The following is a 27,472-nucleotide window of genomic DNA, read 5'->3' as shown; positions in this document are numbered from 1 at the left end:
AACGTCTAATACTGCATTGTAGGTCATTGAGAATGTACCTTTTCACGTTTAAGATAAAAAACTTTTAGGAACTCATCATTTTCAACCAATTTCTACAACATTGTTTTAACCTCAGAGTTTTTCTACTTATATATGTTTGCAATGACAATATAACAAATTAATGTTTTATTGGTTATTCATTGCCATTCCTTGCCTTCAGCATTCAAAATTTCTGAATGGAGGTAAGCATAATGGTTAACAACACATACACTCTAGAGCCCAATAGCATATGTTCAGCTCTGGCTATATGACTTTGGGTGAATTACTCTGTCCATGTACAGTTTCCTCAGCTGTGAGATGGAGACAATAGCGTGTACTTCATAGAGTTTCTATGAACATTAAAGAAAAAAGTAGTTCTACAGAACTCTATACAGTGCCTGATACTTGTAACACCTTAATAAATGCCTTATTGTTAGTTATGATTATGATTATGATTATGATTATTATTTAGGGGAGCTGGAACCTTGAAGGGGATAAACTTGTTGGAAAATTTAAACGGGTAGACAATGGGAATGAACTGATTGCTGTCCGAGAAATTATAGGTAACGAACTAAACCAGGTGAGTTACAAAAAGATTTATAACTGTTTTCCAAAGACAAAAATGATTATATAACAATAAATTTGAGTTATATTTTTAATAAATTTACTTCTTTTCTTATAAATCTTCATGATTTATAAATGTATTTTTGATATCTATTAAAAAGCATTTATGACAAATGCATCAATGCCTATTTTAACTACAAATGTAAGTAACTACAGCCAAAATGTGTTATTGAGTGTATCCTATACCTGCATAAAATATTGCTATCAAGTACAAGAAAAATTGTATGTACTCATTCAATGGTATGAAATACTGATTATTTTTCTTAATTTAGACTTATTTCTTAATGGTAAATTCTTTTATGTTTTTTAACACCTTTCAGAGTTATACATATGAAGGAGTCGAGGCCAAGAGGATCTTTAAAAGGGCATAAGTATGATTCTTGGAGCACAGCCAGAATATAAACTGGATGAAAGATCAATATTGTAGAAAAACTGTTTTTCTCCCCCCTTTAAGTATAAAGTTACAGATTGATTAGTCCTTCTATAAACATTGGTATAGTTCCAGTTTTGCTAAAGCAAAGTGAAAGATAATTAGGATTTAATCTTTTTATATTCTTAAGATACACATTTATTGGTGTTTGAAAAGAATCTGAAACTTTTTTAAAAACAGAAAAGTAAACATTCTTCCCACATTACTTTCTAAGTAGCCTCTCCTTAAAAAATAATGTGATATATGCAATGATAGGGGCAGCTTTCATTTTTTGTTTTCACATTTATTAAATTAAAAACATACACTCCATGGGCATCTTTAAACTCTTGAACTGGTTATGAATATATGAATATGAATATATGACTATGGTAATATCTATTATTATAAAAGTAATATATACCCAACCAGAAAATTTAGAAATAAGAAAAGAAATACAAAACAAATATTTCCACAAATCCACAATCTATGAAAGCTCTATTGTATTTTTTGACTGTCTGAGATTCCTAGAACTGGCTAGAAATCAGGATAACCTGCAAACCAAAAAACTTTGCTTTCCTAGTCTCCACTGTCAATCTGCTAGGTTAGAATCTCTGAAAATAAAAACAGGAATTTTAGAATCACTCCCTGGTGACTCTGATCCTGTGCACTAACCAGTCTTTGTGAAGGAACCATAGGACTATCAGACTCCAAAATGCTATAGAAAATGTGTGTGTGTGAGGGGGAGTGCATGCGTGTGTGGTACTGGGGATTGAACACAGAGTTCTGAGCATGATAGGCAAACACCCTGCCATTTAGTTACATGGCCAAACCCCAAGATGTTACTTTTTACTTCCACTGCTACTCTCCACTTTTTTTTTTTTTTTTTTGCATACGCACATACACGGCCAAATTTGCCAGGACCAAAAAGTTTCCTTTCACTCATATTCCTATACAGTGTACTATCTTAGGTGCTTTAAGCAATTGAATTTTAGTGGGGTGTATATTATGGAGTAAAGAATTAAGCATTTGCAAATCTGTGGACCTCTGCTTGAACAGATTCTTTCTCATACTAATATAGATAACAGCTGACATTTACTATGTGCTACACATTACTCTAAGTGGTATGTACATATGACAGATACATGACAATGTAGGAAAATATTAGCACACAATGGAAATGAATAAGTTAGGGGATATATAATCATTTACAAACACAAATCTACTGTTTGTTTTATAACTTCATAAACATCTTCACATGAAAAATATTATTTAGGTTTTCAGCTGCTGTTTTTCATAAATATCCAGTGTACTTTTACTTTTTTTTTTTCCTCTCACTGGGTCATTTTTATGGTCATTTTATTAGTACATGTTTGCAGTAATAATATTTGCCTTGCTTAGGTGGAGTTGGTCCATGTACATAATACATCTTAACACCTTTTTTAGTCCCCCTTTCCTCTCCTTCTTACCCCTCCCTCCATCTCTTGGTCCTCTTTCCCTTTGAGAAAGATCTCTCTCCCTGCTTCCAATTATCTGTCTTTTATTTTGCTCTTTATCTGTGCTTCTCATATAAGAAAAAAATATGATATTTAAGCTTGTGTGTCTGGTTTATTTTACTTACCTTTATGGTCTCAAGGTGTATATTTTCTAATCTCACTTGCCTACGTGTGTAAAAGAGGAAATGGCCAGGTATCATCTTCTTTGGAAGTTGAGACAAAGGCACAAAGAAGTTTATTGCCTTGTCTAATGTACAGAGTCCGTGATGAACACAAGAAGTATATGTAGGTCTTAACTTTCAATCTAGTACATTATGATTTATCTATTACTTGACCTGTAATAGACAAAAATATCTTTAGAAAAAAATTCCCTTAATTCCTTAGTGGACAAAATAGCACTCAAAATGAATCAGTTCAACCTATAAAATAATGGCAATTCAGTGGTTAGACAATTTTCTATTCTAGCCTCACCATAAGCTTTATTCTTTTCACAACTTGTATCCTTTCTGGCATTAAATTTCCACTATTGATTAATATCAGAGAGTGGTCTATTACTTGCTAAGTGATGGCCATTTCAATAGTCTCTTTTTTGTCATTACACCACACTATGCCTGACCCCAGAACAACCAATCTACCACAATGTGGCCAGCTGACAAGCCCTGCACAAAGGAATAACAGCTACTAACTGAACCCAAACAACCTCTTTTTAGGGAGTTTGAATTTGAGAAATGCATGATAAGTAGTTGGAAGAAAAGAAAAGAGTTTAAGGGGGCCAAAAAGAACAGGCAATAGTGATGAGTATATGAAACTATGAAAACACAGAAGCCATAAGGTAAATAGCAGAAGAGAAGAGCATTTAAAAGCAACTGGAGTAGTAGAAGCTGAATTATTTACATGTGAAATGTATCTGGGATTTGCTTCAAAACCCTTTCCCACCAGTCTTGGGTTGAAAAAGAAGTGCGAAGGGATATACATAGAACACAGTTGGTCACAAGTTGACAACTATCATAGGTTGATAACTGTTACAGCTGTTAAATAGTGCCAGGCACATGACAACAGGTGATAGGTTCACAGGTACCTAGTAAAAACATGAAATTCATTAGAGTCTTCTTCCTATCTCTGTGTGTAATTGATAATTTTCATGACAAAGAGTTAAAATATAATATTTATACACATATATAACTCTCCAATCTAACTTCTCATTATTTCCACTGCTATCATCTTAGTCTGAGCCAGAATTATCTTTCACCTGGATTACTATAAATAGTCCCCAAATTCTATCTTCCCTGCTCTGCCTTCTTAGTCTGTTTTGCAATACAGCAGCCAAAAGGATCCTTTAAAAAATAATTTCTCTGCCCAAAATACTACAATGGCTCTTTTTTTTTCATTTGGAAACAAGACAAGTGGTGTTGTTTGTAATGGAGTTTGAGGGGAAGAGTAGCATAAGGGAACGAGACACCCTGGAGCAAGGGCCTAGGACAGGAGCAAGCCTGGGAAATTTGAAAAGCATTAATAGCGTGGAAAGAGTCCCCAGGATCATTCACACTTGACCAAAAACAAGACCAATATTCAGGAAATACAGGTTAACTCAGTGTTCTAGAATTCAGAAATGATATTATGTAAAGATAAGTTTGGGAATTACAGACCTCCCTAAACTCACCTTTCCAATTTACTGACCAAAATTCAAGTTCTGACTCTTAATTTTCTCACTTGAAAAATGGAGAAAACAACAATACTTTCCTGAGATTGTTCTTAATCAAAGTATTGTATATAAAACATCTAGAAAACTTTTTTCAAAATTTTAAAAATGAAAAAAAAATCTAGAATGGCGTCTAGCATATACCTGGTACTCAATAAATATAAGTAATACAAACATGTGCCCTGGTAGAAAAACAGGAAAAAAACTTAAATAGATGTGAAAAGACTTTTCTTAAGATATCTCTTACGGAAGGAATGTAAATTAGTAACACCATTATGGAAAGTAGTATAAAGTTTTCTTAAATCCTAAAATAAAATTACTATATGATGCAGCTATACCACTCCTGATTGGATACCTGAATGAATCAAAGTCAATATACTACAGAGATACCTGTGTACCCAGTGTTTTTTATTGCAACAGTCACAATAGCTAAGTTATGAAATCACCCTCAATATCAATCAATAGATGGAATATTACTCAGCCATAAAAAATAAAATCATGTAGATTTGCAAGAAAATAGATGGACTAGAGATCTATCTTCTGCCACGATCTTGCTTACTCTTTATTTCCAATCAATTCTTCATTAAGTGAAATAATACTGACTCAGAAAATAAGTATTGTGTGTTTTTTTCATATGTGAAACCTAGGGGGTAAAAGACAATATGAAAGAAGAAGGGGGACATTAAGGAAGGAGAAATGAACTAGGGGGATAGGGAAAAGGGGCAAAAAGCTGTAGCAGGGAGGGTGAATACTATAAAAGCATGTTGAATGCATTTGTGTAAATGTCACAATTGTGGAAATAATAAGCACTAATATTAATTTTTAAAATCTCTCACCAAGCCTGTGTGATAGAATGAGCTTTGGCCTGGTACATGAAAACTCTTAACTCCAGACCAGCCTATGACATTACTAGATGGGAAATTTAGGCAAACCACTTTATCTCTTTGGAATGTAGTTAGTCATCTTTTAAAAAGTGAATTGGGCTAGATCTTTAAATTTCCTTCCAAATCTAAGATTCTATGATGTTTGGATAACATTCAGTGAAACTTCTTTTCCTAAGCAGCACTTTGGGCGTGTGTCACAGGGGAGAGGGCACTGGAATGATGGTGGGTGGAGTGGGGAGAAGTTGTTAAATATGAGTTGTTGTTGTTAAATATGAGTGTTTTTTTTGGATGAACAACTTATACAGGCTAATAATCTGCTAGTACCGTCTCAAAGCTCTCAATTTATTTATTTATTTATTTATTTATTTATTTATTTATTTATTTATTTATTTATTTTGGTACCGGGGATCAAACTCAGAATCTCAAGCTTGTGAGCAAAGGGGGTGGAACCAGTGAGCTAAATTCCTGGCCCCTCTCAAATTTTGAACAAAGAGTCCCGTGTTTTCATTTTACAGTGCCCCAGCAAATGACTTCATTGGTTGTATTCCTAAGATCTATTAATGATATAAAAGATACATTCCTATGAGTAGCTAGAGAGGCCAGGACACCAGAAGAGACACAAGTTGTTAAGATAGGATTTTGGAGTAGAATGGAGGTGAGAAGAGGTTTTGTGGAGACAAAAGGGAGCAAGGGGTAAATGGATATTTTAAAGTTATGAAATGATTCACCTTCTGCTCTGACCTGCTTTCTCTCAACCGTAATATACAAGTGCCACCTGCTGGACAATAATATGAATTCTTTCAAATATTTCCAATGCAGTCTCTCTGCCCTTCAGTATCCAGAGAATTTTCTGTAAAGGTTGAGCACATCATATTTTGTGGTTTGCAGTGGCAATTATTAAATGCCTCTAGTTCTAAATTCCATACCAAAAACTAATACAAAAGCTTGTAATACTATTACAAAAGAATACAAAACTAAAACATTTTTATTTCTTCTAAACCAATTCCCTAATGCTGCTTTCATTTACTAAATAAAACTTTTTTAAAAATTACATGTCAGGCATCAAGTATTTAGTTCTCAATTTGACTGAGAGAGAAATTTAGATCATTAGGAATTTGCCTAAGTGGATCCAATTCTTAGGACCATTTTGAGTTGCAATTAGAACGACATCATCATCTCTAAAACTGGATGGTCATCAGGGTTACCATACACTTTTATTCCATGTGTGCTGATACACTGGGTGGTGTACATCTATTGTATGTGCTTGAGGCCCAAGGACCAACCTCCAAGCTGTTGGTGAGACAAATACATACTGGAGAATTGATGGGAAATGAAGAGTAAGCAAGGTAGTGATAGGACATGGAAAACATTGGAGGTGTGGGAGCCAATTAATAGTCACGGATAAAGAGTAGTTAGCGCTCCCAAGGGCTTCTCTCATCTGTATCTATCCCCATTGAGGATTCCATTGGAATGAAAGGATAGCAGAAGTCCTCTCTGTTATGTAATCCTGATTGCCAAAAATAAAAGAGGGAATTTAAGCATGTATTTGTTCAGTACTCAGCAGTTAGGACTGCTGTAAAGTGGAAGAGTAGCAAAAATTTGGAGGAGAATGAGCAATTTCTCGCTAGGTCTCTCAACCTAGCTTCCAGGCCACACTCTTTAAATTGAAGGTGATATAACTGATTCTTTTCAAACAGTTCTGGGACATCCACTACACTCAGAGTAAATATCTGAGAATCAAAGAGCAATATTGTGGAAGGTGGAGTGAGAGGGGAAGATTATTGAGATGTGATATGGATGTGTACCAATTCCCTAAGATGAATCGTAATTATTATGTATCACAAATGTGTACTAAAAACCCCAAAGAGCAGCATTCTTTCTTAAACTTTAAGAAGTAGGTGAAGGACTATATGCTTGATATCCAACAGAGATACGGAGAATAGAGTAACCACCCAGGATTGCCCTGGGTGAACCAATGAAGGTGTTTTATTCAGCACAGGTAAACAGGTGGATTGGCTCTGAGCAGAATCAGCATAGAATAAGGGGATAGACTTAAGTGGAGAGGTGTTTGGTAGGTGATTGCCAGGCATTGGTCAGAGGATTCATGGTCTCAAGGAGTCTAGGGGCAAAGATAGGGTGGTCTGTGTTCCTTGGACTGGGTGGCAGTACAAACGTTTCCTGGAACCAAGTGCTGAGATGTGATGGCCTTTTCCTGCTGGAACCAAATTTGTCTATAATGGCTCTTCCTCTGGGCTGCAAAATTTTCCACCTGGCCAACCTGGGGAGTTAGAGGATCACCAGGCTGTGTCATGTCCTTGGGTATGAAAGTCCTGTCTATTTGTTGTTATAAAAAGAAAAAAAGGTAGGGGAAATGAGCATTGTTTCTTATGGCTGCTAGGTGGGAAATATGGGCAGCATGGACACTTTAATTGAGAGAGAGATTTTGGCAAACAAGGGCAGTATAGGGGAGTCAGAGAAAGCATTTGTCATATTGAATGATTGGTGGAAGCCTTAACTTGATTTTGGAGAAACCCTGAAAGAAACGTGAGGAGGCATGGCCCAAAGGGGAGGAAGAGAAGAGTACAGGCAAAAGAGCCAATTAATGGAAGGAGCCATGTGATCCAGCTACAAATACCTGTCCAAGAGTCAGACATGCATTGTCCAATTTCTGCAGCTCTGTCAGGCTTTTTGCTGCATCTTGTACTATGCCTGACTGATTTGTGTAAAAATAAAATTCTCCTCCTAAAAAGATGGATAGGGAAAATTCATTTGGAAACAACAGACTTTGTTATTAAGACTACATGGGCTGACCCCCACCCGACGCTCTCAAAGCTGGCGACCAGCGACCGCCCGGGTGAGACAGGGCAAGCTTGGGGTTCCTGCGGGGTCCCGGGCCACGCCCACGGCACGGTGAGGTCTGCCTCCAATGCTCAGTCGTCCCGTCCCGTCCCCGTCCCCCCCCCCCGTGCACCGCCTACCTTCTACCTGGTCCCACACTACAAAGGCACAGAAGATTATAAAGACCCTTGTCCTGAGCCCCATAAGATAGAGCAGAAGTTAGTAACAGAAAGAGAGCTTCTCAGGCTTTTGGAAGAAAACTGAAGCTCAGCAGAAAAGTAAAGAGAACCTCTACAGTAAAGGCACATCAGACCACTGTATTTGGTCTGCTGCTGGCTTGCTGAGACTCATTGACTTGTGTATGCACCGGGATTCCTATGTTGCGTACTGTGACAACAGAGCCAGTCCCCGAAGGAGGCCCATAATTTCTATTGCTATTTGCAAAAAAGAAAAAAAAAATTTTTTTTCTTATTTTTAATTCTTAATTTTTACTTTTTTTCCTACTCTTCAAAGTTTACTTTTCTTTCTTTTCTTTCTTTTATCTTTTCTTTCTCTCTCACTCTCATTCTCTCACTGTCCCACATTTACCCTCATCTCCCCATTTGTTCCTTTCTGCACTGAATTCGGATTTCTTCCTTACTGCTCTTTACTTCTCGTTTTCCTTCTCTTGATTATCATTAGGTTTAAAGGAAAGTAAATTTGGTATCTAGCCTCCCTGTTGCTGTTAGGCGGTTCTATTCACATCTTTGTTCTCTCATTCTGCCATTTTCTCTTGTCTTTAACAACTTAGAGTTTGTGTGATCTTTCTGTGTCTTCTGGCCTCACCGCTAATCTTGCCTGATCTTTCTACGTGTCCCTCCCTCCCCAACTCCTTTTAGCTCCCCACCCCGAAGGGGAAAGATGCTATACTGAAGAGTTTATTCATTATAAACTTACGCTGGATTGGTCCTTGGTTTTCATTTAACTCACATAGTTAAAAGTGATAGAGTAATAGCTACCACAAATTGTCATTTTCTAAGCTGTGCTTGATGTTATGGTATTGCTGACTATATTATTTGGGCTAACATGTTGTGCTTGATCTAATTAGTTTTCCTTCCTGGTATAAGAAAAAGATAATTTCAGAGTCATTAGAGTCTCAAAACCCAAATACAAGCCATATCTAGAACACATCTGAAAAGCAATCATTCCACAAGGGTTTTAAACACAAGCAACAAAGATACCTACATTAAGCAATCTTGAAATATCAACCCAGGAATTAAACCAAGGACAGTACCAAAAACGAAAATGAGAAGACACTTAAGCAAGGCACAAACGCAGGCTTCCATGCCACAAAAAGGAAATTCTGGGGGAAATTAGGTGGAAAACTCTGATAAGCAACCACTTGGACCCCCTGAACTGATAGCACAGGAAGTAACAAAGCAGATGCATGAGGCTCTAGAAAATTTCAAAACAGAAATAATCTCCCAGATAAATACAGACATGGTGAGCAGAGTGAAAGACATGATTAGAAGCTTTAGAGCAGAAACAGATAAGAAAATAGATGAGATCAGAAACATGCTGGAAGCCATGAATGCGCAGCATAAGAAAGAAATGGAAAACATGATCGCTCAACATAAAAAAGAAATGGAATCCATGAAACAGATTCAAACAGATATTCAGGAGATTTAAAAACTCCACTGAGCCAGGGATTTAGCTCAGTGGTTTCATCACCTGCTGCACAAGCACAAGGACCTGAGTTCGATCCCTGGTACCAAAAAAACACAACTCCATTGAAAGCATACAGAACAGACTAAGAGAATCTGAAAACAGAATATCAGACATAGAAGACAGGTTTGTGGTTAAGGACCATGAAAACAGAGATTTCTTAAAGATAGTAAGGGACCATGAGAAATCAATCCAACAGCTGCTAGATGATGCAAAGAAGAATAACATAAGACTGGTAGGAGTCCATGAAAAAACAGGAGAAAGTACAACAGACATAAAAAAAACTGTTCACAGAAATAATAGTAAATAACTTCCCAGACAGAGGTAGAGAGTTGGACATACAGATAAGTGAGGCATATAGAACTCCATCCAGCCATGACCAAAAAAAATCTACACCTAGACATAATAGTCAAGAACCCAGAAACCCAGAAGAACAAAATTCTACAGGCAGTTAGAAAAAAGAAACAAATCACCTACAAAGGAAAGCCCATCAGAATCACAGTAGACTTCTCAAATGAAATGAAGGAGAGCCTGGAGTGAAGTATTTCATGCCCTAAAAGAAAATAACTTCCAACCTAGACAGTTGTATCCAGCAAAATTATCTTTCAAAATCGATGGAGAAATTAAATACTTCCATGACAAGGAACACCTGAGAAATTTCATGAACACCAAACCAGCACTACAAACAATTTTAAGCAATATCCTAGAAAAAGACAATGAAGGTCACAACTCCATGAGGCCCAGCAGAGAGAAGGCACCATGCAAGGTAAGACACTAAAGTGAAAGGGGGAAAGTAAGAAAAGAGCCAACAACAGTAAAACATCATGACAAGGATGAGTCGATATCTGTCAATTATAACTATCAATGTTAATGGCCTCAATTCACCAATCAAAAGAAATAGACTGGCAGAATGGATTAAGAAGTAAAATCCAACAATATGCTGTATACAAGAAACACACCTAACTCAAAAGGAAATCCATAGACTGAAAGTAAAAGGATGGAAAACAGTGCTCCACGCAACAGGAACCCAGAAAAAAAGCAGGCATAGCAATCTTATTTGCAGACAAAGTAGATTTCAAACCAAAACTAATTAAGAGAGACAAAGATGGTCACTACATCCTTGTGAAAGGAACAATCCAAGAGGAAGAGATGACAACCCTAAATATATATGCACCAAATACAAATGCCCCCAACTATACAAAACAAATATTAATGGACATTAAAAACCAAATAAGCACTAATACAATTGTAGTGGGGGACCTCAACACCCCTCTATCACAAATAGACAGATCAACTAGGAAAAAAATTAACAATGAAATTCTAGAACTAAATGAAGCTATTGAACAAACAGACTTAATAGGTGTTTACAGACTATTCTACCCCACAAAATCAGAATACACATTCTTTTCAGCTGCACACAGGTCATTCTCCAAAATAGATTACATGCTAGCTCATAGGACATATCTAAGTAAATTTAAAAGAATCGAAGCTATCCCCTGTATATTATCAGACCATAGTGCAATACAATTGGAGATCAATAACATACGAAACAGCAAAACTCCCACAAACACATGGAAATTGAAAAACACCCTCCTGAATAACCAATGGGTCATGGAGGAAATTAAAGAAGAAATTAGACAGTTTCTACAAGTAAATGAAAATGCCAGTACAACATACAGGAATCTGTGGAATACAATGAAAGCAGTTCTATGCAGGAAATTCATAGCAGTGAATGCCCACATTAGGACAACAGAGAGATCTCAGTTAAATAACTTAATGCAGAACCTCAAGCTCCTAGAAAAAGAAGAGCATAACAAACCCAAAGCTCGTTCAAGAAAGGAAATGATAAAGATCCGAGCAGAAATCAATGCAGTGGAGACTAAGAGAACAATACAAAAAAATCAATGAATCAAAGAGTTGGTTTTTTGAAAGAATAAATAAAATTGATAAACCTTTAGCCAGCCTTATCAAAAAAAAGGAAAGAAAAGGCTCAAATACATGCAATTAAGAATGAAAAAGGTGAAGCCATAACAAATCCAGTAGAAATCCAGAGAATCATCAATACCTACTTTGAGAACCTGTACTCTAATAAAATGGAAAACACAGAAGAAATGGACAGATTCCTAGATACATATGAATTGCCAAAATTAAATGAAGAAGATATAGAAATACTAAACACCCCAATCACAATAAATGAAATTGAAAATGTAATAAAAAACTTACCAACAAAACAAAGTCCAGGTCCTGATGGCTTCGCTGCTGAATTCTACAAGACATTTAAAGAAGAACTATCACCATTACTATTTAAACTCCTCAAGGAAATTGAAAGGGAAGAAAAGCTTCTAAATTCATTCCTGGAAGCAAGTGTTACTTTGATTCCAAAAACAGGGAAAGACTCAACCCAAAAAGAGAACTACAGACCAATCTCCCTAATGAACATAGATGCAAAAATCCTCAACAAGATACTGGCAAACAGAATACAGAGGGTCATCAAGAAGATCATACACCCTGACCAAGTCGGATTTATCCCAGGGATGCAAGGATGGTTCAACATCCCTAAATCAATAAATGTAATACACTATATTAACAGAGTCAAGGACAAAAACCACATGATCATCTCAATAGATGCAGAAAAGGCATTTGACAAAATCCAACACCCAGTCATGATAAAAACGCTACAGAAAATTGGAATAGGAGGTCTTTATCTCCACCTGATTAAGGCTATCTATGAAAAACCAACAGCCAACATCATACTAAATGGTCAAAAACCTGAAAACTTTCACACTAAAATCAGGAACAAGACAAGGATGCCCACTATCACCACTCCTGTTCAGTATTGTTCTGGAAACACTAGCCATAGCAATTAGACAAGAGAAAGAATTAAAAGGAATAAAGATAGGAAAGGAAGAAGTGAAACTGTCATTATTTGCTGATGATATGATGCTTTACATAGAAGACTCAAAAAACTCAGTAAAAGTCTTCTAGACCTAATTGACAGATTCAGTAGAGTAGCTGGATACAAGGTTAACACTCAAAAAACAACAGCCTTTTTATATGCAAAGAGCAGACCCATTGAGAGAGAAATTGGGGAAATAATTCCTTTTATAATAGCATCTAAAATAATGAAATATCTAGGAATCAACCTAACAAAGGAAGCAAAAGATCTCTACACTGAAAACTACAGCACTCTGAAGAAGGAGGTTGAAGAAGATATAAGAAAATGGAAAGATATCCCTTGTTCCTGGGTAGGAAGAACCAATATAGTGAAAATGGCCATACTTCCAAAACTACTATATAGATTCAATGCAATGCCAGTTGAAATTCCAACAATATACTTCACAGAACTAGAGAAAACAATCCAAAAATTCATTTGGAAACAGAAGAAACCTAGAATAGCAAAAGCAATTCTAAGCAACAGAGACATGGCTGGGGGCATCACAATCCCCAACTTGAAACTATACTACAAAGCTACTGTGATAAAAATAGCATGCTACTGGCAAAGAAACAGACCCGAATATCAGTGGAATAGATTAGAAGATGCAGAAACAACTCCAGACATACTCAGTCAGTTCATCTTTTACAAAGGAGCCAACCACCCTCACTGAAGGAAAGATAGCCTCTTTAATAAATGGGGTTGGAAAAACTGGATTTCAACCTGTCAGAAATTAAAACTAGACCCATATCTATCACCATGCACTAAACTAAGATCGAAGTGGATTAAAGATCTAAATATTAAGTCAGAAACACTAAACTTGCTGGAAGATAAGTTAGGTAGAACTCTTGATGACATTGGCATAGGAAAAGACTTTATGAACAAATCTTCAGTAGCACGGGAGCTAGCACAAAGAATCAACAACTGGGATCTCATTGTATTAAAAAGCTTCTGCACTGCAACAGAAACTACCAACAGAGCTAAGAGACAACCTACAATGTGGGAAAAAATATTTAGCAGGTGTAGCTCAGACAAAGGTCTACTATCAAGAATATATAAAGAACTGAAAAAAATCAGACCTCCCAAATTCAAAGACCCTATTCAAAAATGGGCATCTGAAATGAACAGACATTTCTCAGACGAAGAAGTAAAAACAGCAAATAAATATATGAAAAAATGTTCGACATCACTGGTCATTCGAGAGATGCAGATGAAAACAACACTGAGATTCCACCCCACCCCACAAAGAATGGCTGCTATCAAGAAATCAACCAATAACAAATGCTGGTGGGGGTGTGGAGAGAAAGGAACCCTTCTCCATTGTTGGTGGGAATGTAGATTGGTGCAACCACTGTGGAAATCAGTATGGAGATACCTCAAAGAACTAGGACTACAGGTCCCATTTGACTCAGCTATTCCCCTACTGGGAATCTTCCCCAAAGAATTAAAAGAATCATACCACAGTGATGTATGTGCACCTATGTTCATAGTGGCACAATTTGTAATAGCTAAAGCTTGGAAACAGCCCAAATGCCCATCAACTGGAGACTGGATAAAGAAAATGTTGTTTTTTTTATAAAATGGAATACTACTCAGCCATAAAGAATGAGAAACTAGAGACATTTATAGCTAAATGGATGCATATTGAGGCCATACTCTTAAGTGAAATAAATAGGACACACATGTGTAAATACCTAATAGTTTCTCTAGTGTGAGAAATTGAAAGTGTAAATAAGGATGAAGATGATTAAAATGAATAATTGATAATTTGAAATAAGAAAAAGTCCAAGGGTTTGGGGATGGTGGAAGGGAAAGGGGAAAGGGAAGAAGGGAAAGAAAAAAGTTATGAGAAAAAAAAATAGAATCAAACTTTGTGTAGATAGGGAAGGGTGGAGGGGGTAAAGGGTGCACAGGTAATGGGAGTAAAAATAAAAACTAAGATGTATCATGTTCTGGTACAAACACCCAATGATAAATGTAAGTGTATTTTATACCTAGAATGTACCAGTAAATATATATATATATTTTTAAAAGATGGATAAACTTCCCTTCTTAGCTGTAAGAAGGTCTAGACCTATGTGGTTCTGAAGAGTCACCAAGGCCAGGCAGTTTAACTGGTTGTGTAAGGTAAGAATGGAATCAGCTATTTCTTTGAGGCTGTTAGTGATATCTTAGGCTAGGGAATGGTAGTAGGTTAGGGAGGTACTTAGTCCTGCTGTTCCAGTCCCTATGGCTGTGGTGATTCCTAGACCAACAGGGAGATATGAGATCTATTATTAGGTCTCTATATTGTCAGATTGGGGCTCTGATGTTGACAGGGAGGCTATGGTTTCTTGGGGAAATATCTACCATTGGGCTCAGGTATGTTAGCATGCAAATGCCAGTTCAGCTAGTGGGGAGGCATAAATAGATGGATGTCCCACAAAGCCAGAAAGACAGGTCCTTGGAAAGAAGGAATAGTGGAATGGCTGGTGCCCATAATGAACAAGAATGGAAGGGACTTACCCTCCACCAAAAGAGGTACCTGGAGTTCTGTGTCTGAGATGGTCCAGGGGGCCTCTGGGAATGTCACATGGCATCAGTCGTTGGTGGCCCCTGGGGTTGTGACCCAGAGGTGGCTGCCAGTGCTGGGAAGTCTGACTTCCAGTGGGGACCTCCTCAATAAGGACACAGTTAGGAGGAATCTCAGGCTGCGGACATTCCTTAGCACAGTGACCATTCTGGCAGGATCTGAAGCACAGTCCTGGAGGTGTACCTTGATTTGGCAGTGCCTTTGATTCCTTTCTGATCAAGTTGGTGGTTGACTTTAAAGGGTTTCTTACAGTGGAAGCTAGCATCCACAGCTCAGAAATGCACTGTTTTCAGGCACTTTCATCTCTATTATTAAAGAGACTTTAAAGGCCAAATTGATTAGATCTCACTGTAGGGATTGAGGGACAGTTTCCAGCTTCTGTAGATTTTTATAAATGTCTGGGGCAGACTGAGTAATGAAGTACATCTTAAGGATGAGTTGCCCCTCTGGTTTTTCTGGGTCTAATGTTGTATATCGCCTAAGGGAAATGGCCAGGCAGGCCTTAAATTGGGCTGGATTTTAATCTGTGGCCTGAGTAGTCTCTTTGAGCTTGCCAAAATTAACTGCCTTATGGACCACCCAGCAAAGCCCCTCTACTAGGTAGTCAACCATGTGATTCTGACCAGCTATGTTCCTAGATCCTACTTGATAGTTCCAGTTTAGGTCCTGCCAGGAAGAGCCACAGTGCCCACCAGAAGGGTAGCCTGAGCAAGGTGACAGTCATCTCCATAAGATTGGGCCAGGGACATTACTCATTTTTGCTCATCTGGGGAGAGCATGGAGGTAATATTTAAATCAGCCCAGGTGAGATTATATGACCAAGTTAGGTATTGGAAGTCTAGTCTTGGATATATTGAGTAGGGCCTGAAGAGAAGGAGCCCAGATGCTGCTTAATTTGGGAAAGGTCTGTCAGAGAGAAAGGAACATGAGCCCTATGTCTTTTGCCTCTGCCACATCACAGAGCAGGAACTGAAGGGTAAAGGGTAAGAATTTGGAGTCAAGGCAAGGGGTGAGGGGTGAGCAGACAAATTGTAGTCTAAAGCAGGTATGAGGTGGAGTAGGGCTGGGTACAGCATATGGAGGCAGGTTAGAGTCAAGGGATAGTTTCAGATAAACAGGAGGCCTGGCAGGGGGCTAGCTGGGGAGAGCAGCAGAGTGCTTAAGGTAAGTGCGGGAAGTGGCTGCAGTGCCCAAGGTAGGAAGCTCTAGGGCAGGGGGTGTGGCTGTACCTGTCATGGTGGCCAGAGCATTGGGGTGGCATTGTCTGCAGCCACATCAGGTGGGGCTGGGAACACTTCCAGAGAAGAGCCAGGTCAGTTGGATCAGTGGTCAAGGAGGAGCTTGTGTTGGATGGGACCAAAGGGAGTGCAGACTAGAGGGAAAGAAGGATTTGACAGGAATCACAGGAAGAGCATAAGGTGGGAAGGCTGTGGCATGTAAAGAATGCCTGAACATAGATTATCATGTTCCCTTTTTTGGCAATAATTATCTAAATCCCACAAGATGGAAAAATCAAAGGTGCTATTTTCTGGCCATTGAGAGCCATTTTCAAGTTTATATTGTGGCCAGCCAGTATTACAAAAAACTTTATGTGTTTGGGTTTTGGACCAGGGTAGAGACAGAAGGGTTTCAGGTTTTGTAGGAGACAGGATACAGGAGAGGAAGGGAGAATAGAGGGAGGGAGGTTCCACATGGTGAGCAGAGAGAGATAATGAGGGCAGCAACAAGGTCAACAGTTGACATCTCCAGCTGAGACACAGGGCTGTAATGGGATGTGGATCAGTGGGTAAGGCAGATGTTTCTGCAGTTGGCCAGCCAAGGGAGGACAGTTGCTCTCTGGAAATCTTCTGTGACCAATGCTGGATTTAAGGAACACAGAAAGCAGAATTAGTGTCTTTCTCTCTTGGTGGGTAAAGGGTTAAAGATAGAAAGGTGCTGATGGGTGAAGGGTTAAAAGAGAGAATTGTCCCAGCAGGTGAAGGGAAGTAGAAGAAGGAGGGGTTGTGGGGCAGCTAGTGGCAGCAGGGAGAGTGGAAGCTGGGTGAGAGGAAAAAGGGGAAGTCTCTCACTCAATGTGAGGCAACTGGCAGGAAATGTCTGCAATGCAGTCTGAGGCATGGTCTGAGCTACAGCTTTCACAGAATGATCTTGTCAAAACAAAGGCTTGAGATAGGGAAAGAAGCCCTTCAGGAAGGGTTACCCTTTCCCAGGTCTTTCAGCACCAGATGTAATGGAGATACAGAGAGCCCAGAAACCACCTGGGCTTGCCTACAGTGAACAAATTAAGCTGCTTTATTTAGGAAAAGCAAACAAGTGGACTGGTTTTGAGTAAAACCTGTGTGGAATGGGCAGAGAGTATAGACTTAAGTAGAGAGGTTGTTGCTAGGTGGTTGTCAGGCATTGGTCAGAAGATTCATTGACTCAAGGAGTCTGGGGGCAAAGATAGGGTGGTCTTTGCTCCTCAGACCAGGTGACAGTGCAGATGTTTCTTGGAACCAATGGCTGGGATATGATGGGCTTTCCCAGCAGCACCAAATTTGTCTGCAATGGCTCTTCCTGCAGGCAGCAAAGTTTCCCACCTGGCCTGGCTGTGGGCAGGTTGTGGCTAGGTTATGTCATGTCTTCGGGCATGACACTATCACTTTTTAGTTTTACTTTAATTTTTGACAATATGTTTTTAATAAGGATACTGAAGGGCATAGATGTGACTTAGAACTTTCTGTATGTAACACGTCATTAGAAGAGAAAAATATCAGTGAGGACAAAGCTTCCTTAACAGGCCAATTCAGATTGTCTTGTGTGATCCATAGCATAATATATGAACCTCTGTCAAGCCTTAAGGGCTATCAAGCCGTTCTTCTGTGCTTTCTCTGTCATCTTATCCTTAAACCATGGTACAAATTTATAGTTATATAACAAAATCTAAAGCAAATAAAAAAATATACAATAAATATTCTCTTAATAGAGCAATTTTACCCTCCAAGGAAAAATCTAAAAGAGATAAGAGGAAAAAATAGGGAAATAAAAGAAGAGAAAGAGATTAAAAGCAAGGTTGAAGGACAAAGGAAGATTACTCAAGCTTTGGGAAACTGGTGAGGAAGACAAGAGGGAAAGAAAATCCAAAAACAACAACTAACAAAAACCCCACAAAAACTAAAAACGGTGTTCTCACTCATGAAAAACCAAAAACAGTCAAGAAAGGAAAATAAGAAAAAAAGATTTCTCTGTGGCTTCAAGCCTCTGGTTATCTTCTGAGGTCTACAATTTTGTGGTAGTGTTCAATTCAGGATATGTCTCCATTGTCTCTTTTGATGAGTTGTACAAGAAGTAATCAATCTTGTTTATCTTTTTGAAGAATCAACTCTTTGTTTTATTGATCTTTTATTTTCCTCTGATTAAGTTCATATATTTATTATTCCTTTTCTTCTTTTGGGTTTGGTTATGGTTTGTTCTTTTCTCAAGGTGTTGAGGTGAATCATTAGGTTCTTTATTAGAGATCCCTCTGATTTTTTTTGATGTATGCACAATAAACGTTCCTTTTAGAACTACTTTTGCTGTATCCAAGAGATTCTAGTATAATTGTATTCCACTTTCACTTGATATTAGGAATTATTAAAATTCCTCTCTGATTTCTTCAATGACTCATTGATTGTTTAAACTGAATTTTTCAATCTACATGGGTTTGTATAATTTCTATAGTATAGTTGCCGTGATTTCTAGTTTAATTCCATTATTATCTGATAAGATGCCAGCAATTATTTTCATACTTGTTAAAGCTTGTTTTATGGTCAAAAGTATGATCTGTTTCAGAGAACATTCCATGAGCTGTTGAAAAGAATATAGTTGTTGGACAGAATGTTTTATAGACATCTGTTAAGTCTATTTGACCTATGTTGTAGTTTTAATTTTGATGGGGGGGTGTTTAACCTATCTATTGGTGAAAGTGGAGTATAGAAGTCACTTACTATTATTATATTGGGATCTATGTGTTTCTTTATATTGAGTAGTATTTATTAAATTTTGTGCAGCAGAGATTTAATATGGCTGACTAGAGAGGGAGTCACATCAGCGAAGCTCAGAGAGGATTCACTGAGAAACAAGGATTCAGAAGGAGGGAAGGGGCTTTCATACTGAAACAGAAAATTAATAGGAAATACAATATATGTAGATGAAATCAAACAATGGACAACTAAAACAGGGAGGCAGTGCTGCCTCAGTGGATCTGCTTGCTGCTACCTTCTGTTTCTCTGGGGAGAAGCCATTTTGATAGTGAGGCAAAAAGCCTGAGGAACTGATCTAGTGCTGCAGAGACCACATTCCTGGGACAGATTTTGCATATACCCAAACATAATGTGTCCCTCCAACACTGTTCTGGAGAAAGCTGCATTCCTACATTCTCCTCTTCAGTGCATAGCATAGGCAGGGGACCTTCCCCAGTGGGACCTGGGCCAGAGAGAGGATGCAAAGGCAAATGGCATCCTAACAGAGTTGGCATGGCTCACAAGCACACCTGTCAAGACTGCTAGCCAAGTCATTGTTATGTGCAAACACAGCCTCCAGCACTTGCCTAAAGAGCCTGCTTGCCCAGATTCCCTGCTGAGTCTCATGCAGGTATACCTAAACTGCCTGGCACTAGCTCTGTGAGTCTACCTACTGAGTTATAGGCAGCATATCTGAACCATTTAGCACCAGCCCTGCATGTCTGCTCCTCCGCTGGGTCACAGGTACCAGTGTCTGAGAGCAGGTGAAGTCCACTCTGCTCCTGTCTTGCATTCCAGTGTGACATCCCAGTCACTGAAACATACACCCATCTGCAGAGAACAGAGGTGGCCATCTGCAACCAGGTTGCAACTAAGACAAGATGAGAACTGTGCAAACACATTGGCTTCATGGCATAGTGGGCAAGAAAGAATTGCAGCCATGGCCATCTCTTCCAGAATCCTCACTAGCATGCAGTGAAGGAGAACCCCATCCATAAAATCAGAGTGGCAGTGACTGCAGCTTCCAGCAGGTGGACACACACGATCCAGGGAATCTACAGACTTCTCACTGACAGTGAGGATCCAAGTGGTTCTTCAGCAGTCACTACTGTCTCTTGTATACTTCTCAGCCACTGCATGAAAATAATCACAAACTCCTGAAGACAGCTACCACAGTGCAAATGCTCCCTACCAACTCAGTGATCCCTCACTTGCCAGTGACTATACCCACCAAATCTACAATCGGGCCTGGGCTTGGAAGAATCCCTAACCCAAACAGGGACAGCATCAGATTCTGGCTGCAAACTCAAAAAATGAAGCCTTGAGACTGGACCACTTTCAGTTTTGCAGTGGAAAAGTTGGAAGTGATATTGGTGCGGGTGCATATAATCACAATGCAATTAATGCAAGAAGGTGAGGATGTGAACATACAGACTTTATGGTAAAGTGGAAACATGTGAATGACATATACATTCTCTTATTGGAGTATTTGAACTGAGGACCCGTTGGATATTGACTGGATTTTGTTCTGCTTTTGTGGGGTTTTTGTTTATTTTTGGTTTTTTTCCTCTATTTGTTGATTTGGTTGGAGTCTATGTTCAAACACCAATAAATGTATATCTTAAAGAATGTAAAACAAATGTAAATTTTCATTGTCTTTTACTTCTCTTGCTTTGACAAGACTGGAAATATACCAATGTTTATAAAAGGACTAATCAGTCTGTAACCTTATACTGAAAAAGTTTTTCTACGATATTGATCTTCCATCCAGTTTATATTCTGGGCTCTGCTCCAAGAATCCAAGAATCCTTTTTAAAGATCCTCTTGGCTCAACTTCTTCATACATACAAGTCTAAAAGATGCTAACAAACAAGAGAATTAGACATTAACAAAAAAAGTCTAAAATAAGAAAAATAATTAGTATTTCATAGCATTGAATGAGTGCATACAATATTTTTGTACTTGATAGTAATATTTTATGCAGATACATAGCCCAATAGAAAACACTTACATTCCTTGTTAAAATAGGCATTGACAGGGACCTGGGATTTAGCTCAGTGGTGCCACAGCCTGCCTCGAAAGAGCAAGGTCCCGAGTTCAATCCGTGGTACCAAAAAAAAAAAAAAAGGCATTGATGTATTGTTATGAATGCTTTTTAAGAGACATCAGAAAATACATTTATAAATCATTAAGACTTACAAGAAAATAAATAAATCTATTTATTAAAGTTATAACTCAAATTTATGGTTATATAATTATTAAGTTCTGAACTTCACAATTCTCTTCGCTTTTTGTGGCATTTCTGACTGACACAAAAAATAGGAAAATGATCACATTTTATGGTCAAATTCATTATTATGTGAGTGTGCAGATTCTATAAATTTAAACTTGGAAGCATTAAACTAAAAGATTAAATTGATTCAGAGTTTTAATTAGGAGGAATGACACAAATTTGTCCTTCTATTGTGTGTAGGCTGACAGAACATTGTTATAAATTCATAAAACAGTTAAACTCTCTGAAAAAAATAAATAGCTTCTTGAAGTTACTCCTAAACTTTTATGTCATAGGAAAATAGAATTAAATCTAACTTATTCAAAGCAGTGAGTTTTGATGGAATATCTTTCCACTATTTTATCTTATGATCTTTGCTTTTCCATGCCTTAAAATTCTACATTTTAGAATCTGGAAATTATCATTACTCGATCATGTTCTTACTCTGAACAACAAAAAAAAATGAAAATATCAACTTTCAGTGATACAGGTACAACCAACAGCTAAAATTAAAGGCAACACATGTAGATTTGTGTGTGTGTGTTAGAGGGTGGCACTCAAAGAACTTTTTATATGGGTGAGACAATATAGTCTTTCTAATGCAAAAAAGATTCCCATCAGGCTTCTGGATCCTCACTACATAAGGGACCAGAAAATTCCCTAAGGGAGAAAAATGTCACTAAGAACGTAAAGAATGAAATGAAAGCAGGAAATCCTTACCCATTTTTCCATGAACTTTTTCTCACTTCAGACTACTTTCCAAGTACCATTAAATGTCATGATAGCAGATGAGGTGGACTCAAGGAAGTAGTAATGCAGTACTGTCTGTGGGAGAGTTTATTCCATTTCTTATTTTAGAACCAACTTCACACAGTGATGTGAACTTTTAAATCAAGGGATCGCTTAACCAACCTATACTAAGACACTTTAGTTTCTTTTTGCATAATATTTTATATCTCCTCAAATTCAAGTGAACTAAAACTTGAAAAGCATATCTATTGTGGTCTTATACTACAAATTGTCCAACTATTTATTTCAAGAATCAGAACTATCTGAAGATAGTTTTTCTACTTATGAGTTCAAAGTGCACACTATTTGGAACTATCATAATTTGCAGCACATATCAAAAAATATCTGAGATATGACACTGTAATGACATCTGTTTTTAGTGGTTATCAGTTGCATTTTAAGTCAGAATTTATGATAAATACCGTTAAAAAGGTAAAATTAGTATGATTATTGAGAATGGAATTTTCATTGTATTTGTGTTCTCAATTATTTTTATTGAAATAAAGAACATAAAAGTCAACATATTTTTTTGATGTGTAAAATTCACTGTTTTTACATATATTCACAATATTGTAACACTTCACCAATGTCATAATCCTGAACAGTTCATCATTCAAAAAGAAACCCCACACATATACAGCATCTGCATTCCCTGTCCACTTTTCATCCACTTTCTCTCTCTATGGAGATGTCTATTCTGGATATTTCACACAAAGTGCATCACACAGTAGGTAGCTTTTTAGTTTTGAATTAATTCAATGAACATAATGATTTTAATATTTACCTGTTAGTACTTCATTGCTTTTAATGTTACATTTTTGGTTAGCATACACTAACTGTACATATCAATGGATTCAGTGTGATATGTATGCAACATGCCTAATCAAATCCAGCCTCACCTTCCACTCTTTAGTCTACTTCAGGTCAACTGTTGTACCCTCTGCATATGACACAGGACATGTGGGACTTGTCTGAAAATGTATTTTATAACATGTACATCTGCATTGCCTTTAGGGTGGCCAGAGCTTTTATAAATATCCTGATACCTGGGATAGTGCATGGCACAATAGGTACTAATGAGGATTTTGTTTTGGCTTTGAAGGGTGATAGGTCATTGAGTACAATTTCAAGAGGTAGAAATGTGTCTGGATAACACAAAAACTCTCATAAGAGAAGCAGTGTTAAACTTCTGACACCTGCAAAGAAAACAAAGCCAGATGTTAGCTGTGCCATCAATTAAAACCATTCCTCTGTTTGTTTGTTTGTTTTCTCCCTCCCAAACCTGGTAGAACTGGAAGCCACACCTCACTTTGTGTTGGGGTGGATATGTGGGGCATAGCTGAAAGGTAGAAAGAGAAGGTCACTGCCTCTCTCTCCCTCCACTTCAGACTTCTAGCCTAGATCAGGCCTCAGCTGGAAAGGAAAAATGTTAGTGTGCAGCACACAGTCTCGATTAGTAACTAGTCGTAAAATGCTACTTACCAAAAAGAGGCTGTTCTTGTGACTGAATGTGACTGGAGAACATCTTATTGACTAAATTTTAGGAGATAACCTATAAAACCTGGCCAAGACTTGTTCAGGATCAGGGAAGAATGTATCTGAAAGGTTTGATAATGGCCTTGGGGAACAGAATCACATTTAATAACACTGATCGTGTCCATTGGGCAACCATCCTTTCAATGGTTTGCCCTCTGTTTATTTTATCAAGTAGGCACATTAAAAAGTAAATTCTCACTGAGCATGGTGGCACACACTTGTAGTCCCAGCTACTTGACAGGCTGAGGCAGGAGAATTTCAAGTTTGATGTCAGCCTGGGCTGCTTAGTGAGACACTGTCTCAATATAAACATTCTTAAATGCTGGGGGTATGGTTCAGTGGTAGAGTGCTTGCCTAACATATGTGAGTCCCTGGGTTCAATTCCTGGTCCCTCACCAAAAGGAAACTACTTTCTACTAGCTGTATTATTTTATACAGAAGGGCAGACACACCAGAACACACACAGAGGAGGGAAAGCAAGATTGTAATATAGTACTGGGAAGCATTTTACATCGGTAACTCTAGCTTTATTAAAATTGACTACACTGGGTTTTCTTTCATCATCTTATGCCAAAGAGAATCATTGGGGAACAATTAATCTGGTGTACACTCAACTTTGTGGGAAGTAGGAAAAGTTTGTGATTGCAGAGATGAGGAATGGAGGAAACGGGAGAGAGACAATATTTCTGTGTTTTGTGACTTCAACTGGTGATCATCTTGGGACTGGAGATGCCTGGGACTTGACTGCTAAAGACTCATTGGGCTATAGTACCTCCTGGGAATATATGTTTCCTCTCTGATCTTACAGCCATGGAAATAAAAGTGCATAGCTGGAGCAGGAAGGGGAGGAACAAGAAACTGGAATGGCTTCTTCCCATGTTTCACCTAACAGTGCCTTCCAAATACACCACACCCTTTGTCTATGGCCACTTTATGCTTCTCAGAAGGAATGAAAAAGAATCAGTGAAAGTGAATAGCACTGTGACTCACACAACCCTACCAATTGAATGGACATCTTCAACATTTGATCTTCCGTTTATCAGTGGCTATGTCCTAACTAAAGCCAGTTTGAAAGCTCTGTTATCTCTGTTATCTCTGGCGTCATTGACATATTTAATGTTCAGATTGATTTTTAACCATATCCTTTACTTTGTCCAGCTCTCCAACTCTGCAGTTCCGCGAATTTTATCAGTTACCTGGAGTCCATCTAGTAAAGGTTATATAGAAGCTTTAGACGTGTACAATCTTTATCTTACAGACCTTTGATACTAACGATGAATGCAGACTTAGCTCTTTACTTTTCACTATGATAATACTATAATTCTTAGACTCCTGAAGTTTTGGAAATTGAGCAGATTAAGTGTGTGTGTGTGCATGTGGCTGTAGATGCTATGGAAGAAGAGCTCCTCTCGTATCACCCCCCCCACCCACCCACCCCCGCAGATCACATCGCGCACTGAGTGGTCTCAGAAGAAATGAAAATCAGCAGAACCTCCTGCTGATGCCTATTTTTCCACCAAAAGTATAAACCACATTCCTTAACATGGCTCAGGAAATTGCTACTTAGAAAAGGTGAACAACATACATGGCAAGTGCTTAAATTTAAGAAATTTATTACAGTAAAAGACACTGCCACTGGCCTTCCCCCAAATACTCTCTCTCTCTTTGAACACACTGATGCCATCATGCTTGCCACTTGCTGAAGCAGCTCTGGAGGTCTTCTTTAGTGTCTTTATGAAGCATGGTCAAAAATATAGTGAATGCTGCTGCTGACTCCCATCTCACGAAAATTCAGGCTCCTAAAAACTTTACCCTGTGTCCTCATCCATCTTCTTCACTTGATTTGGCACCATGTGACCCAGACTCTTTTCCAATATCAAAATGAACATAGAAAGTAAACGTTTTGAATAAATCCAGGACAGTGAGCAAGCCACAATAGTGCAACTGAAGACATACACTAAAAAGGACTTCCAGAACTGCTTCAGAAAATGCCTATGCTAATGGGATGTACTCAAAGTGAAGGTGAATATTTTGAGGGGTATAATGGCAACATGTCTTGTAGTGTAGTACATTTACTTAAAAAAAAAAAATTAAACATTCACCATATTTTTGATCACACTGAGTCTATCTCTAGTTTCTTTCCATTTCTTACAGTGTATTCCTTGATCTAAGCATATTAAACTCCTTGCCATCCCTGGTATCTTGAACAACCATGCTTCTGGTTCCCTGAGTCCTATCCCTGATGCACTAGTAGACCTGCCCTAAGCTGCCAGGTAGGAGTCAGATTACCTCTCTCCCAGTTGTAAAGGTCTAGTGTAGCTCACAAAAGACAAACACAATTGATTTATGATAACCAGGGTAACACTATTTTTTAAAATTCTTTTATTGGTACACTTTGGTTATACAACACCATTACATTTCTCATTGGGAACTTGTCCCTTTATATGATGCATCTTGGTTCTTATTTTTTCCCAATTCCTAGCCCTCCCTTCACCCCCTCCACCCTTCCCTATTTGCAAAGACTTTATTTTCATTTTTTCCATTTCTCATCATTTTTCCTTTTCATTCATTCCTTTCCCCTGCCCCTCCCACTACCCCTACCCCTTTGGAACTTTTCTTCCTATTTTGCATTATCAATTATTCATTCTAATCATTGGTACATTTTAGGTGTACAATATAATGACATTCATCATTGGAAATTTGCACCTTTACATAGTCTCTCTTGGTTCCCATCTTTCACCCTTGCCCAGCCCTCCCTTCAACCCCTCCATCCCTCCCTATTTACAAAGATTTTGTTCCTATTTTTCCATTTTCTCATATTAATCCCATTCTCTTCTATCCTTTCCCCTACCCCTCCCACTTCCTTCCCCTTTGCCCCTTTTCTTCCTATTTCACATTGCCTATCATACATCTTAGTCCCCATTTACACTTTCAGTTTCTCACACCAGAGAAGCTATTCGGTATTTATACATGTGTGTCCTATTTATTTCACTTAAGAGTATCGCCTCAATGTGCATCCACTTAGCTATAAATGTCTCTAATTTCTCATTTTTGATGGCTGAGTAGTACTCCATTTTATAAAAAAAACCCCACATTTTCTTTCTCCAATCTCCAGTTGATGGGCATTTGAGCTGTTTCCAAGTTTTAGCTATCACAAACTGTGCTGCTATGAACATGGGTGCACATATATCACTGTGGTATGATTCTTTTAATTCTTTGGGGAAGATCCCCAGCAGTGGAAGAGTGGGGTCAAATGGGACTTCCAGTCCTACTTCTTTGAGGTATTTCCATACTGATTTCCATAGTGGTTGCACCAGTCTACACTCCCACCAGCAGTGGAGCAGGATTCCTCTTTCCCCACAGCCCCACCAGCATTTGTTATTGGTGGATTTCATGATAGCAGCCATTCTTTCTGGAGTGAGGTGGAATCTCAGCATTGTTTTCATCTGTATCTCGCGAATGACCAGGGATGTTGAACATTTTTTCATGTATTTATTTGCTATTTCTAATTCCTTGTCTGAAAAATGTCTGTTCATTTCAGATGCCCATTTTTGGATTGGGTCTTTAAATTTGAGAGGTCTGATCTTTTTAAGTTCTTTATAGATTCGAGATAGTAGACCTTTGTCTGAGGAAGAGCAGGTGAAGATGTTTTCCCACATTTTGGGTTGTCTCTTCACACTGCTGGTGGTTTCTCTTGCTGTGCAGAAGCTTTATAATAAAAA

General features: G+C 38.2%; 1 protein-coding gene across 4 annotated transcripts in view; it reads left to right on the top strand.

The window, feature by feature from the left end:
- The window catches only part of Fabp2 (fatty acid binding protein 2), a 50,293-nt gene that overhangs the window by 2,042 nt on the left and 20,779 nt on the right, over positions 1-27,472 (top strand). For 2 of the 4 annotated variants that reach the window (XM_087193217.1, XM_087193219.1), the window contains one exon: positions 491-598. In XM_087193217.1, coding sequence (XP_087049343.1) covers positions 491-598 — 108 coding nt within the window. Of the gene's footprint in view, positions 1-490; positions 599-962; positions 1,693-27,472 lie in introns of those variants that run through there. The other 2 variants (XM_087193220.1, XM_087193218.1) reach the window with 2 other exon arrangements.

This window comes from Heterocephalus glaber, unplaced genomic scaffold, assembly GCF_053883595.1.
Source record: "Heterocephalus glaber isolate CG9 unplaced genomic scaffold, H.glaber_assembly_v1.0 deba00001581, whole genome shotgun sequence".
In the NCBI taxonomy this organism is placed as follows: domain Eukaryota; kingdom Metazoa; phylum Chordata; class Mammalia; order Rodentia; family Bathyergidae; genus Heterocephalus; species Heterocephalus glaber.
The sequence above is the reverse complement of the archived record's forward strand: the minus strand, read 5'-3'. Positions and strand labels throughout refer to the sequence as shown.